The following is a 13,167-nucleotide window of genomic DNA, read 5'->3' as shown; positions in this document are numbered from 1 at the left end:
GAGCAATTTCCTGTTTGGCGAACTGAGACCATGCAGTGCAAGTGGCACAGAATATCAACATGGAAGCTTGTGTTTAATTATTTATTAAAATAATTATGAATCATTTATCATCATCAATAAGCACCAAGCAAATAATTTTCCCTCACTTTATCTGAAGCCGCAGCGTTGGAGAGGAATGGTAGCAAGGCTCTTAATACACAGGCATGCACAATCTCTTCCTCCCACATACAATAAGTGGTTTGACACAGAGATTTACACAAAAAAATACACACATGAAAGACATGGAGGCAATTTCAGATTACATTTTGACAGATGGGATCTGATACATCTTTAATCTTATGCAAATCTTCCACCAGTTTGGTACCCGCACATAAATGTTTCAAGTTAGGTTATATTTCCATTAGTTTAAAATTCATGAGTCATTCCTGTTTGATTTGTAGGTGAGGAGTGTTGATGATAGCACTCGACATACTCAAAAACACTGAACAGGAAAGGTATCCCTCAAACACCACAAAAGATATCTGAACCAACACGCTGCACACATTTGCATGGGAATGAACTCCAGTACAAGTAATCTGACATGATCTATTTCCTATTATATTCTGTGCAATATTTGCGTTTGAGAGGAGGGTGTGTATGATGCAATGTTCAGACGCATAAATCTATTCTGAGACAAGGTAGACACAACATCTTCCCAGACATCATAACCAATAGTTCCACTTAAGGGGCAAAGGGAGATGTAACTTTATCTACATAGCTTACAAGCAACAAAGACATTTTCATTTTAACAATAAAATACACCCATATGAGTTAAAAGGCATCACCTTGTGCTTTGTATGCTTTCTGGATGTGATGATGTCATTACAAAGTCATAAAAAATAGTAATGATGCAAGATGTACTTTTGAAAAATTAAAGCTCTCGGTAACTAAATGTGTTTCAGCATCCTGCCAACTGTCACATTTGACCAACAACATGGAGAAAAAAGGGTGGTTCACATACAGTCACTACAAAGTATATAAATATTAATACAGTAACTAATGTCAAGCATAAACAGCAATTATACTTGGAAAAAAAAATACAACATAGTTCAATAACAGATGAAAACAACTGTGAAGCTCCAAAACAACAAAAATGTGTTTAGTTTGTCAGGAGTCCTTATCCAGTCATATACGGACCTGGAGGTGTGAAGGTAAGTGCTCTGAAGACAAATTTGAGTGTCTATAAATACTTAGAAAACAATTTAATGTGTCATGAAAACAAAGCTGAGACATGAAATACATAACTTTTATGACGTGTACACAGAAAATGCCGCTTGGTAGAGATTGTGAGGTTTATTCAGAGACTGCCCTCTGAATAAATAAAAGGCCATGAATCTCTGTCAAACTATCATGCATGCCAGAGTGCTAAAAAATAATGCTAAGTACTTTTATTTCATCTTCAGTACATAAATAATCTTCCACATTTCAATTGTACACTCCTCTAACATACGTAGCTCTATGTCTTCATACAACCACGAAGTACATGATCAAATATTAACATTATACAAGCACAGACACAGTGACCTGAATGATTTTTGGCACACCAGATATCCGCCTCACTAGAACTACTGGAGATTTTTAACTCAGTGCAGGACTGATGACGTACTGGTTAATCACCTGGATATCTGGATTTTGGCCATTGTAAGCAACAGCCTATAACAGCTGAAAAAAGGCTTAGTGCAAAAACTAAAATGTTGCAATACAGCATGCAAAGGAACCTGCAGGTATATCTGCATGGATATAAAATTTCTCCTTGCCATTACAATACGACATCAGAAAAACAATGCTCAATGATAAGGATTACTAAAACCTAATCAAACCAACCCCACAGGGTTCTCAGCTATCTAATATTTTTAAATGATACATATTTTTTTTTTATATTTTTCGATAGTAGAAAAATAGCTCAACAGCCTTATGTAACAGAGAATTTGGGATTTGTGTCAATAAGAATCAAAATATTCACTCAGTTAATCTGAGTGGAAATGTCGACCTCACACTCGATCAAGTAACTCACATATTCTGGCTGTTCTAAAAGGCCACAGGAACTCTGAAATCCCAAATCTGCTAAATGTCCTATGTCTGACTAAAGCTTCCTTGCCACAGATACAAGACAGAACCTTTGTAGTAACAGAGGTATAGCAGTGACAGACTGCGAGCTGAGTGAGCCATCGGTTCTCTCTGGTGATCTGAGGAAGGAAGGCCATCCCTGTTAAAGTTCCCCGGGTTTCTGGTTGCAGCTGGTGCACACGCGCACAGGGTGGTCCCAGCCCCGCGACGGAACCGGACGGCGCTCCGGGGAACAGTCATCGCACACTCCTTGGCCACAGGCGCGGCAGTGGTGCTTGGACAGCTTGGCAGTGAAGTCGCGCTGGCAGTTGTGACAGGACAGGATGTCCTGGTCAGGCACCCAGTAGGCAGGACGGGCTGCATCTTTCACTAAACCTTAAAGAGAACACATGGTGTAAATACACAGACACAAACAGAGGCACTTACAGGCCCTTCACTTCTCGGTTAGAATTTCATTCTGCGCTTCTGCCTCTTCTACAATCCTGTTTGAAATAACTGTAATTCCGAGTCTGAAGTCCTAGCTGCCTTGTCTCTGGTATCCATGGAAACGTTGAAACCAGGTTTAGATTTGGAAATAAGTGGGCAAATTTTGTCGTGCCTTGAGCAGACATTCCTCAGAGGAAGGGGTAGTGTTGGATATCATGATAAGAACTATTTTTGCCTAAATAATCATACATATCGGTCCTCAGAGGTCATATATTGAAAATAATATACAGATTTTATGTTTTTAATGACAGATGTGTGTAACAACAAATTTAGAGAAAAATAGGATTATATATTATAATGTTCACTTAAGTTATTCCTCAAAAAGCCACATTCAGTCTAGAGATTATGTAGTGGATGCTCTGTTCACATGACATGCATTAAGCTATATATATATATATATATATATATATATATATATATATATATATATATATATATATATATATATATATATATATAGAGAGAGAGAGAGAGAGAGAGAGAGAGAGAGAGAGAGAGAGAGAGAGAGAGAGAGAGAGAGAGAGAGAGAGAGAGAGAGAGAGAGAAACATACCATAAAAACATTAGCCTCTCTATAAAAATTTATCTAAGGTGCATATTTTAATTGCAGACAGTAAAAAAAAGCACAATCACTGTTGCACATTTAAAAATACATGCACTGTGAGAGATATCTAAACATTAATATCAGTAAGTCTTAACTAAATTACAAAAAAAGGTCAGTTCACAACATGTGATAGGAAGACTCATAAAACGAAATAGGTGATGACTGGTCATCTGCTGAGCCTCACCTTTGCACTAAGACTGAGAAACACACACAAGAACTGACAGTCTGTGTTAAACATTATGAAGAGCACAATGTGGCTGTGCTGCTGCTGATATGTCCTGAAACAACTGTCAAAGGGAGGGTTTGGCTCTGTGGCAGTGTGTGTAGGAGGATTTCAATTTGCAGTGTAAGAACATTTTTTCTTGGCAAAAATTATAAATGTATGACAAATGTGAATTCTCTATTAGAGAAGAAATCACTTCTACCATTTCAGCGCTATCGACTATACAATATAAACTATATCATATCAAAATTATTAAAATTTCAGTATCACGTACATGAGTTTCTTCAAAACGTGTGGGCATATCTTTAGATTTGGACTGTTTTCAACTCATTAGTCATATGATTGAGCACTTGTTTCCTTGAAATGCTTGTTTCATTTTTATGGCATACACCAAATGACTGGGAATCTGTGAGCTTTTGGATATTTTACAAGTTTTATTACAACTAGGTCATTGGGGCATTCTATATTCCATATAAGGGAGACTTGGCTGGTAAGATTACTGCCTAACATCTTTGAAAGTTCAAACTAGAAATAAGACCTCACTCCTTTTCTGTCTTCTGTAAATAAGCACAATCTGCCTCTACCACCAGAGGGCAATGTGTACATACACTCACATTTACTGGGTCATTTACTCCTCTTACATAATAACCTTGTAGAGGTTTTGTTTTGCTCAACACTCACCAAGTGGGATGTCAATAGCAGTGACCACGACCCCTATGGTGTTTGTCACTGCTTCTCCAACCTTCCTTGCGAGGTTTCCACCTTCCTCCTCCTCAAGCTCTGCTTCAATCACCTCTGCACCGAGAACAAACCCTTGTTAAAGCCAAACTTTCTCAAATGTTTAATGGTGCAAAGAGACAAAAAATAGGGGATATTTGACATTGCTGAGAATGTGTGTACCTGCATAAGAAGCTCTTTGTTCAAAGCAGACATCACACACTCTGACAGGGGCGAGACCCCAGCCTCTCTCGGGAACGGGTGCAGATTTAGAAGAGCAGCCATCGCAGAAACCCTCCCCACAGGCACGGCAGTGATGCTTGGTGTCGTTGTCCTGGAAGACTGTGTGACACTTATGGCACACCTTATGTGAAAAAAAAAAAATAAGATCATTTTTTTTGGCTGACAGCAGGACGAAAGAGTGTGCAATCTGCAACTCTCCAAGTTTTATCTTGTGACCTGCAAACAGATTGTGTAATAGCACAGATCACCACAGGCAGTAAACATCCCCTCTGGACATGAAAGTGTTGACTTGGCCGTTAGTGGCGGGTTGCAGAGGGTGGGGCTGTGTGTGTCACTCACCAAGATGAGGGAGTTGGGTTTCCAGTAGGCCGGGGCGATCTGATCAGTCAGCCAAGAGGTGACGGCCTTGGCAGGTTTAACACTGAGCTCTGACACAGACTGAGCCACTAGGTTGACTCCATCCAGAAGACGCTGTGCTGCATTGCTATTGTCCTTTAAAAAGCCATTTGACTGCAATTGCAAAGAGATAAATATTAAAACATTGTTATAGGTTAGCATGCATAAGCAATAACAAAGAAATAGATCCAATTACCAGATAATCAGATTAAAAACATGTTCCTCTTACCCCTGGCCATACATGTTGGATCTCAGTGCGGACAACCGTGTCCACTGGGTCTTGGTTCCCGTACCAGTATTGACGGCTTCTATAGATCACTCCACAGGTGGGACATTCAATAACATACCTGCACATGCAGATAAAAATGTTGGTCTTAGTCAAATAAAATAATAGAACTAATTTAAAGCAGTAGACCTTTTAATTTTTTTTTTGCTTTGCTTTGTAACAAGTAGGTTAGAGTGAATTGAAAAATGAGATTTTAGGTCAGTGTCTGGGACACACTTGCTAAAATTAGGCTGAGTATAGGTAACATAAGCCAGACCAAAGCCTGGTTACATACGACCTTCCAGGTCATAAGTCTCCTACTCACCCAGACCAGGCATATTTGGCAAGGCCCATCCATGGAGAATCTGAGGAGGCAGAGGTCTTTGGGACAACTATGACCTCATTTCCTCCTTCGTAGCAAGCCTAAAATGATGCAACACACCGTCATTTTACCTTTCTGCTCACTGGTGGTGGAACAGGAGAAATAAGTATTCAAAGTGTGCTTTTAACAATATATATGAGTCACTGTGCTTACCTTGCAGGTATAAATGCGATTATCATACTGAGCAGAGTAACGACAGCGATGTTTTGCCTCATGGCACAATCCTTCTCCTAAATGATTCATGCTGTTCTTGCATCCAGATCTGGGATGACAATATTAAGTCAGAATGTTAAGTGAAATATGTAAGAAGGGATGGTTGTGGATTTAAAGGTTACCAAAGCAGGAAGCACTGACCCACAACTGAGGCATATGCTGGAACAGGTGAAGTACTCATCAGGAAAGAAGCAGCTGTGAGCTACCAGCTCCTCTGCAATTTCCCCATTAAAGCGCTCGCTCAGCGCCTGGAGGAAAATCAGGCATCAAAACAAATATACTCAAATAATTAACAAACACTTAACAGTAAACTAAACGTTATGTGCATCTAAACGTATTATTTCACCCAATTTCAGAAACCTCCAACAATGTATCTAGTTTACTCTGATTTTCCTTTTATGACAATAAACAGTACAGTAGACCCAGCCCTACCTGTAGGGCTTTGAAGATGACAACCGGTGTGCGTGGGGAGCGGGTGGCGTTGTTATCCAAGAGCTGCTCCAGTTTATTCTGCAGGCCACAGAAGTCAGTAGGGGGGTTGAGGGTCTGTGTGCCCCAGTACTGAACAGAACTAAAGGCTTCTGGGAAACGAGAGACCTTCTTGAAGCGCTCCAACAGCAGCCGATCTACTGACTCGGATGACTTATCTAAAACGACAAACACACACAGAGTTTTGTTGACTACAAAAACAATACTGCAGTAAATTTAAATACTCAAAACGCAGGTTATTAAAATCAAATAAAACATGCTATTTACATTTGTTTTTTCTTGCCATCTTTAAGGAAAGTGCTAGCACAACAAATTCTTTGCACTTTACCTTCCATAGTTTACTGTATTAATGTTTAAGACATGTGTGTTCATATTCATTTGAAATTAACTGCACAACTATTTTATTTTGTGTGAACATCAGTTTGACAGTACATGAAACATGACCCAGGTAAAGCAGCAAGATAAGGTAGACTACAGTAAAGGTCTTCTATTTTTGTCAGAAATTTAATTGTGGCTTTGCAATGGAGGGCATTCTCTTAAAAGAAACCCACACTAGTAGCACAAAGGTAATGCAAACCTAAAATAAAACTACAAACCCTTATAGTGAGCACACTCACCATAAGGGTTTACTCTCAGGCAAATTACTAGTCTCTGCAAGTTGGTTTTCATTTCCTTTCACTATGTAAAGTAAGAGTTAAGAAAATGTAAATCACCAAGACATGCACAGCAAAAAAGTGTTTCAAAAAAAGCTATGATCTTCACCCTGAATGACTTCCTGACAGTGTACACATTTCTCTCAAATCCAAAAACAAGTGCTTACACATTTTTCAAAGGGCTAGAATTCCAATACCTAACACTCAAAGCTAATGTTTGTTAAACCTGTAATTTTGCTGGTTTGCACTGCATCACATACCTTACAACACTGGACATTTGCACTCTTGATAACAGAGGTAAAATGCAATGATTTATAGATTTATAACTGACAAAATAATCACTGTCCAAGTAATTAATAAGAGCACATGGGAATAAAAGATCTATCATAGTTTTTACCTGAACCTAGTAACTTAGTGTGAACTGTTTCATGGAAGATGACAACCGCAGGACCCAAAGTGGACAGTGGGACATCCAGACCGCAGCGAGCTGTTGTGGCCTTCAGCTCCTTAGTGAAATGCCTCAAGTAAGCTTCAGAGGCATCACCGAGAAATTTGAAGAGATCGTCGTGGAGACGGTCCGCATGGGTTCGATAAATGATGAGATCAGAGATGGCGAGCACCTTGAGGAGGAGACGGGTTCTCTGGCCCTGTTTGGAACTGTTCCCAAGGAGCCCCTCTGTATCAATCACCACAACTTTATGGATGGGGTCAAAGGCCGTCCACACACCCACTGTGCACGACTCCTGTGTGGGAGATGTCTTGAACACTTCTCTCCCCATGAAAAATGTGTGGTTCAAGGTGTGAGATTTCCCTTCTCCAGTGTTTCCAAAGATGGATACCACCTTCAGCAGCTGGTCTGGGTTGCAGTTCAGCTTCTTTAGAAATGAAGCTTCATCTTTTATCTTAAGAAGAATAAGACAAAGTGAGAATAAGTAAAAGAAACACACATTTAAGAGATTATCCAAGTGTTTATGAGTGAATGGCATAACTTACTTGCATTTCTTCATTCTCATCAACTAGAAGAAAGCTGGAAACCCTCTCCAAAAGTTTTGCATGCTGAGATTTGGTGTCATCAGCATTTTGGACAGCGGGTGGAGCAGAAGTCTGTGCAGAGTTAACCCCTGCTGGTTTGGGTGGTGGAGGATAAGAGGTGAGCTGGTGTTTCTTCTTGTTGCCTCCACTGTGGGTGCGTTTCTGGCAGTCTTGACACAAGTTAACTTTGCAGTTCTGGCAGCGAACCACAGCTCTATGCCTCTTGCCACTGTCTCCATTACCTCCTTTACAGTTGTCACAGTATGGGACGTGGCCAGGACCTATCTGAACTCGCTCATGGTTCTTCAGGCGTTCCTGACTGTGGAGCTCAAGCTCACAGCGAACACACTGCAAGCTTCTGCATTCATCACACTCAAAAGCAGCTTCTTCAGAGCCACCACAGGCATAACTTTCTTGACATATCAGGCTAGTGTTGACTCCCTTTTCAGAAGATGAGCCATGCCCACTCATCGTTTCACACAAGGTGAAGTTAAATAAAGAAGCAGTGCTTATTGGACCAGCTTTGACAGCAGCACCAGTAATGTCCAATAATTAAAATGCACAAAATGTCGTAATACTGACAACTGTACTGCTGAAAAACAGTGACTAAGTTAGCTTAAAACAGCTGCATGTTTAAGAGAACTAATAATTTCACTTTAACAACACATCCACAAAAAAATATAATTTAGACACAAAATATTAACACTTCAAAGGCTTTTACAATGACAGTAATAGCGAATCAAGATTTTTTTTAAAAAAATGTCGAGTTTAGCTACACTTGGTGTGTCTTTGCTAATAACAATTCTCTTGTTCGTGCATCAAAGTTCGCTATTTGTTGCAACGTTCAATATATTTAAGGTCAGCATATAAAACTCTGAAATACTACAGAAATAAGTGCAGATACTCAGAAACAACCAACACAATGAACTCTCCCTGAAAAGATGAATGTGCAAATGTTGATGCTAACAACAGGCTAGCTAGCAAACTGACCGCAAACAGCTCACAGGCTAACTCGATTGATCCAAAGGAAGAATACTTAGCTTACGACTAGCTGGCTTCGACTGATAGTTTGAACTTTTCCCCCAAAGAAAGCTGTTATTTGCGAGTGAGTAAGCCTCAACAGTTCAGAGCCGTTCACACCAGCAGCTAGCCTCCAGTCTGTCAACTGAGGTGTAACATATCAACAAAAACAACAGCCAGTCGATGTCAAAAGCTCGGGTATCCGCGACTTCTTGCACGTAAAACGGGAGGGAAATCCGCGATTCGACTACGTTTAAAAGTCTTTTAAAAAGTGTTGCTGTTTTTAAATCCTTCCGAGCCGTGTCATTGTTTTGTTCTTCAGCCCCCTCCCTGGCAGATTTCTCTAGCTACGTTATTTTGTTGCCAGGTCACATCAGCTGATCAGATTATTTTCAGTCACAGGGTCAGAGGAGGGTGAGGTGAGGTTGCATCATGGGAAATGGAGTTTTATAAGGCAGTATTCTGTGTCATAAATGTGCAGTTTCTTTCTTTCTTTCTTTCTTTCTTTCTTTCTTTCTTTCTTTCTTTCTTTCTTTCTTTCTTTCCAACTATTACTATAATGTTATTAATGACAACACAAGTTTTCTTTTCTTTTCTTTTCTTTTCTTTTCTTTTCTTTTCTTTTCTTTTCTTTTCTTTTCTTTCTTTATGGCTATTGGATGCTAAAACATATAGTAAGCCAAGCAGCACAACACTGAGTAGATTTAAAGTTGCAAAAAATCAATAGTCAGGTCACTTTTTCAGTTTATGTCAAATTTGCAGCTCAGCTCCACATTTGGTAACATGATGGAGAAAAGATGCTGTAAAATTTGCACCAGTTATATTTATAGAACTTTGGTTCAGATATGTAGTCACACCCCAACATTTGCCACATGCAGTCACATTCTACCAAGATTTATGGACCAAACACTCAAAGTTAGCAAATTTGACTCAGTGGGATACATTTTCCACACTCATGTACAGTCTGTACTGAGACGCGGATTTGTTGGGTGCGGCGTCAAAGTTACACAACCTTGCCCATCTGTCAGAATCTTTAACGCCTAAACTCAGATGTGCACTGAAGTCCCAACATCCATTCCCAGTATGTTTTGTGTATATATGTAAATGTATTCTTCAAATGTATCTTTAAAAGTTTATCAAATGCACTTAAACACCCCATGTACTGAATATATTAAATACATTTCACAAGGATCAACCCTTAAAGCAATTGTTAAAATTTGTTTCTGAATGTTTTAAAATAATTAATTTAAGCTTGATCATCTATCAAATATTCAGTGTCCTTCATGCCATTTTGCTGCCATCCTTTATCTATTGCACTCTAATGCAATAACATCTGTCAGTGTGAAAAAAAATTACATAAACAGTATTGTTAAATAGCCCATAACTTCTGTAATGCATGGAAATGATGCGGTAAACATCATCAAAATATCTTTAAAGACCATTAAATGTATTTACTCATGAAACACTATTTTAAAAAAGCAATAAAATTGGGATGACTTTTTAAAATGATTGAAATCAGATACTCTTTCGTACTTTTTCATTATTACAGCCAAATAAGTATTATATTGTTAGATTTAGTTTTCTGCTGAAATTGCTTAAATGTGATCATTGAATTATTTAAATGTGTTTAATTTAACATTAAGTGATAAAACCACTTTTAGTCTTTCCTGTCTATATGAGCACTGGTTCAACTGAATCTCACTTTGTAGTGTGCAGTACATAAAAAAATGCAACACATGAGGTAAAACGTCATAGCCTGTAATATTTTTTTCTTAATAAAATGTGATATTTTTGGTAAAACATACAGAAATCACAAAAAAATCCCATCTTCATCCATCAAGACTTTAACAACTAGTAACATGCCCCAACATAACCCTTTCAGAGGACAGTCTTAAATGGCTTTTGTCTTGTTAAGAAGCGCTTCAAAGAAGCAGCAGGTGACCATTTGTCCTAAATAGCATTTGTGTTTTCCCTCCATTTCTTCACTGACAGTAGAACACTGTGGGATCTTCTCTCTGTCTTCACATCTATTAATGAAGCAGACTTTACAAACTATCATTTGTATGATAGAGAACATTTATTACAGAACTGCTAACTCACACACACACACACACACACACACACACACACACACGCACACACACACACACACACACACACACACACAAATATAAACAGCAACAAACACATGAAACCAAACTAGGAGAGGAATATACTCTGAATGCAGTGAATTATGGGGAAAGAGTGTCACATTTGATCCCCATTCGTTTTGGTTTAGTGCAAAACTCACATTCTGCAGAGGAATATATTCATATAAATGCATAGTTAATAGAGTTGGAAATCTGCTGAGTAGATTACATTCAGTCCATTCACAGATCCCATTTCAGATAAATTGGAAAACTTTTCTCCATCCACAGTAAGAAAAGGTCTTTAAACGTTTAAACAGACTGAGCTTTTTGGATTTGGTGCCAGTGTGTTTCTGCTTCATAGCAGCAGAAATAGCACAGTCGAACACATCTTTGAGGTTGTGCTGTGTCAGAGCTGAACACTCCATGTAGTCATGAGCTCTGATCCGCTTTGCCAGCCTTCTGGCCTGCCTCAGATGCACTGGTCTGGAGTTCCTCTGGTCCAGATGAATAAGGACATCCACATCATGACAAAGGTCTGACTGAGTCCCGACCAGAACGATGGGAGAGGTCAAGTTGCGAGCTCGGATCTGTGGTATCCACTTAGAGGTAATATTGTCAAAGGACACAGGGTTGACGAGGCTGAAGCAGAGGATGAAGACATCCACATGGGCATAGCACAGGGAGCGGAGATGACCAAACTCCTCCTGCAAAGGTCAAATTACATCAGATGTAAAGCAAAAAATCAAACACTTACATCAGCTTGTGGTGGTCAGTGGTTTATGATATTTACCTGTCCAGCAGTATCAATAAGTTTGATACGAGTTGGAACTCCATTTACATGCACTAGGCCTGGAAGAAAAAAGTTTTTATTATTTATTAGTTAAAACATGTACCATTATGCATGACGATGACACATATAAACAGATACTTTTCCAACTTACCAGTGAAAACATCAAAAGCTGTTTGCCTGTACTCGCTGTTGTATCCATTGAAGATGTAGCTGATAATCATGCTGGTCTTCCCCACAGCTCCATCACCTACCAACATGCAGCTCACTTCATCCCTCAGTCTGCTGACTTTATCCAGCCTCTGACAGGTTTGTTCCATTTTCCTTATATTTTTACTCCATTACACCAACAGTTTCAACAGCCCATGCACTGATACGTGTTACTGTAAAAGATGTCTGCTCCCCCAGAGACCCACTGGTGCCTGTAAAGCAACTGACACCTCGATTTGAAAAAACAAAAGCGTCCAATCAGATGAAGACCCCCCAACATGATGGTTTCCTTTTGATGCAGATTTACATAGTCAGACCCACCCTTTAGGGTTTGACCACCGATGGAGGGACCTCACAGGGCCCCCATCAGAAAGGAAGCACAGGAAATATATATATGTCCTTGGTAATTACTGATTAAAGAGATTGCACGTTTGCATAATGTAACTGTAAAATCAACCCTAATAAACAAAGGTCCGACCAAAAAAAAAACAAAAAAAAAAAACAAAAACCCGATATGCAATCTGATTTTCTTTCTATGTCCAAATAGTCCTACTCAAATGTACAGCCCATAAAAGCGTGTGCAAACCCAACATAAATAAGTGCATTACTATCCTGTACATACGGCATATAGGTAGTCGAAGCACTCTATTTCTAAAAAGATTTTGATAAATTTACATGTTTTCCGTGGACAGAACAGAAAGTTAGTTGCAATTCCACTATTGGCCTACAGAGGGCGCTGTTGCTCCAGCAGTGGTTCTATTCACCTTATGCTTCACAAGTGGCTCCCCTTTCTTTCCTTTTTATTATTCGGTGAATAATACACAGTATACGTAATTTTCCACACACAAAATTTTCACATGCAAATAATAAATTAAAACCTCTTATTAAACATTTTACACGTTGTAGAAGAAAAGTTTATCTGAGCACTATGACCTCTGTGTGTTGGAAGCAACTGGTACCAAGGACATTTGATTGCAAGGAATTTTCTTATCACTTTGCCCAGTTAAAAGTTTTTTCATCTTCTTTGCTGACTGTAATTATTTAAGTTAAACTTCCCAAAGAAAAACTCAGCATTTATTTCTGACCAACAGTAACCAGGACATACCAAATTTCCACATCACAAATCAAGCCAGTTATCTTCGATCACAGCTCTCAGGCTCCATGCTGACTAAAAATTACAAATTACTAAAATAATAAATCATTTTCACTATCA

General features: G+C 39.0%; 2 protein-coding genes across 2 annotated transcripts; both read right to left on the bottom strand.

Annotated features, from left to right (window-relative positions):
- Positions 1-287: 287 nt before the first annotated feature.
- On the bottom strand, positions 288-9,183 carry LOC115413300 (zinc finger FYVE domain-containing protein 1-like). Its single transcript, XM_030126043.1, has 11 exons — positions 7,770-9,183; positions 7,174-7,678; positions 6,067-6,281; positions 5,776-5,882; positions 5,575-5,683; positions 5,365-5,462; positions 5,004-5,121; positions 4,718-4,888; positions 4,319-4,499; positions 4,100-4,213; positions 288-2,481 (listed from the first exon to the last, which is right to left on the bottom strand). The coding sequence occupies exons 1-11, from the start codon at positions 8,277-8,279 to the stop codon at positions 2,249-2,251; spliced, it is 2,361 nt and encodes a 786-aa protein (XP_029981903.1). The 5' UTR covers positions 8,280-9,183; the 3' UTR covers positions 288-2,248.
- A 1,849-nt stretch (positions 9,184-11,032) lies between these two features.
- LOC115413303 (rho-related GTP-binding protein RhoV-like) lies at positions 11,033-12,293 on the bottom strand. The gene is made up of 3 exons (XM_030126045.1): positions 11,899-12,293; positions 11,748-11,806; positions 11,033-11,661 (listed from the first exon to the last, which is right to left on the bottom strand). Exons 1-3 carry the CDS (start codon positions 12,062-12,064, stop codon positions 11,212-11,214), a joined length of 675 nt encoding a protein of 224 aa, XP_029981905.1. The 5' UTR covers positions 12,065-12,293; the 3' UTR covers positions 11,033-11,211.
- Positions 12,294-13,167: the final 874 nt, after the last annotated feature.

Source organism: Sphaeramia orbicularis, chromosome 22, assembly GCF_902148855.1.
Source record: "Sphaeramia orbicularis chromosome 22, fSphaOr1.1, whole genome shotgun sequence".
Lineage (NCBI taxonomy): Eukaryota > Metazoa > Chordata > Actinopteri > Kurtiformes > Apogonidae > Sphaeramia > Sphaeramia orbicularis.
This window is presented reverse-complemented; position numbering and strand designations above follow the sequence as displayed.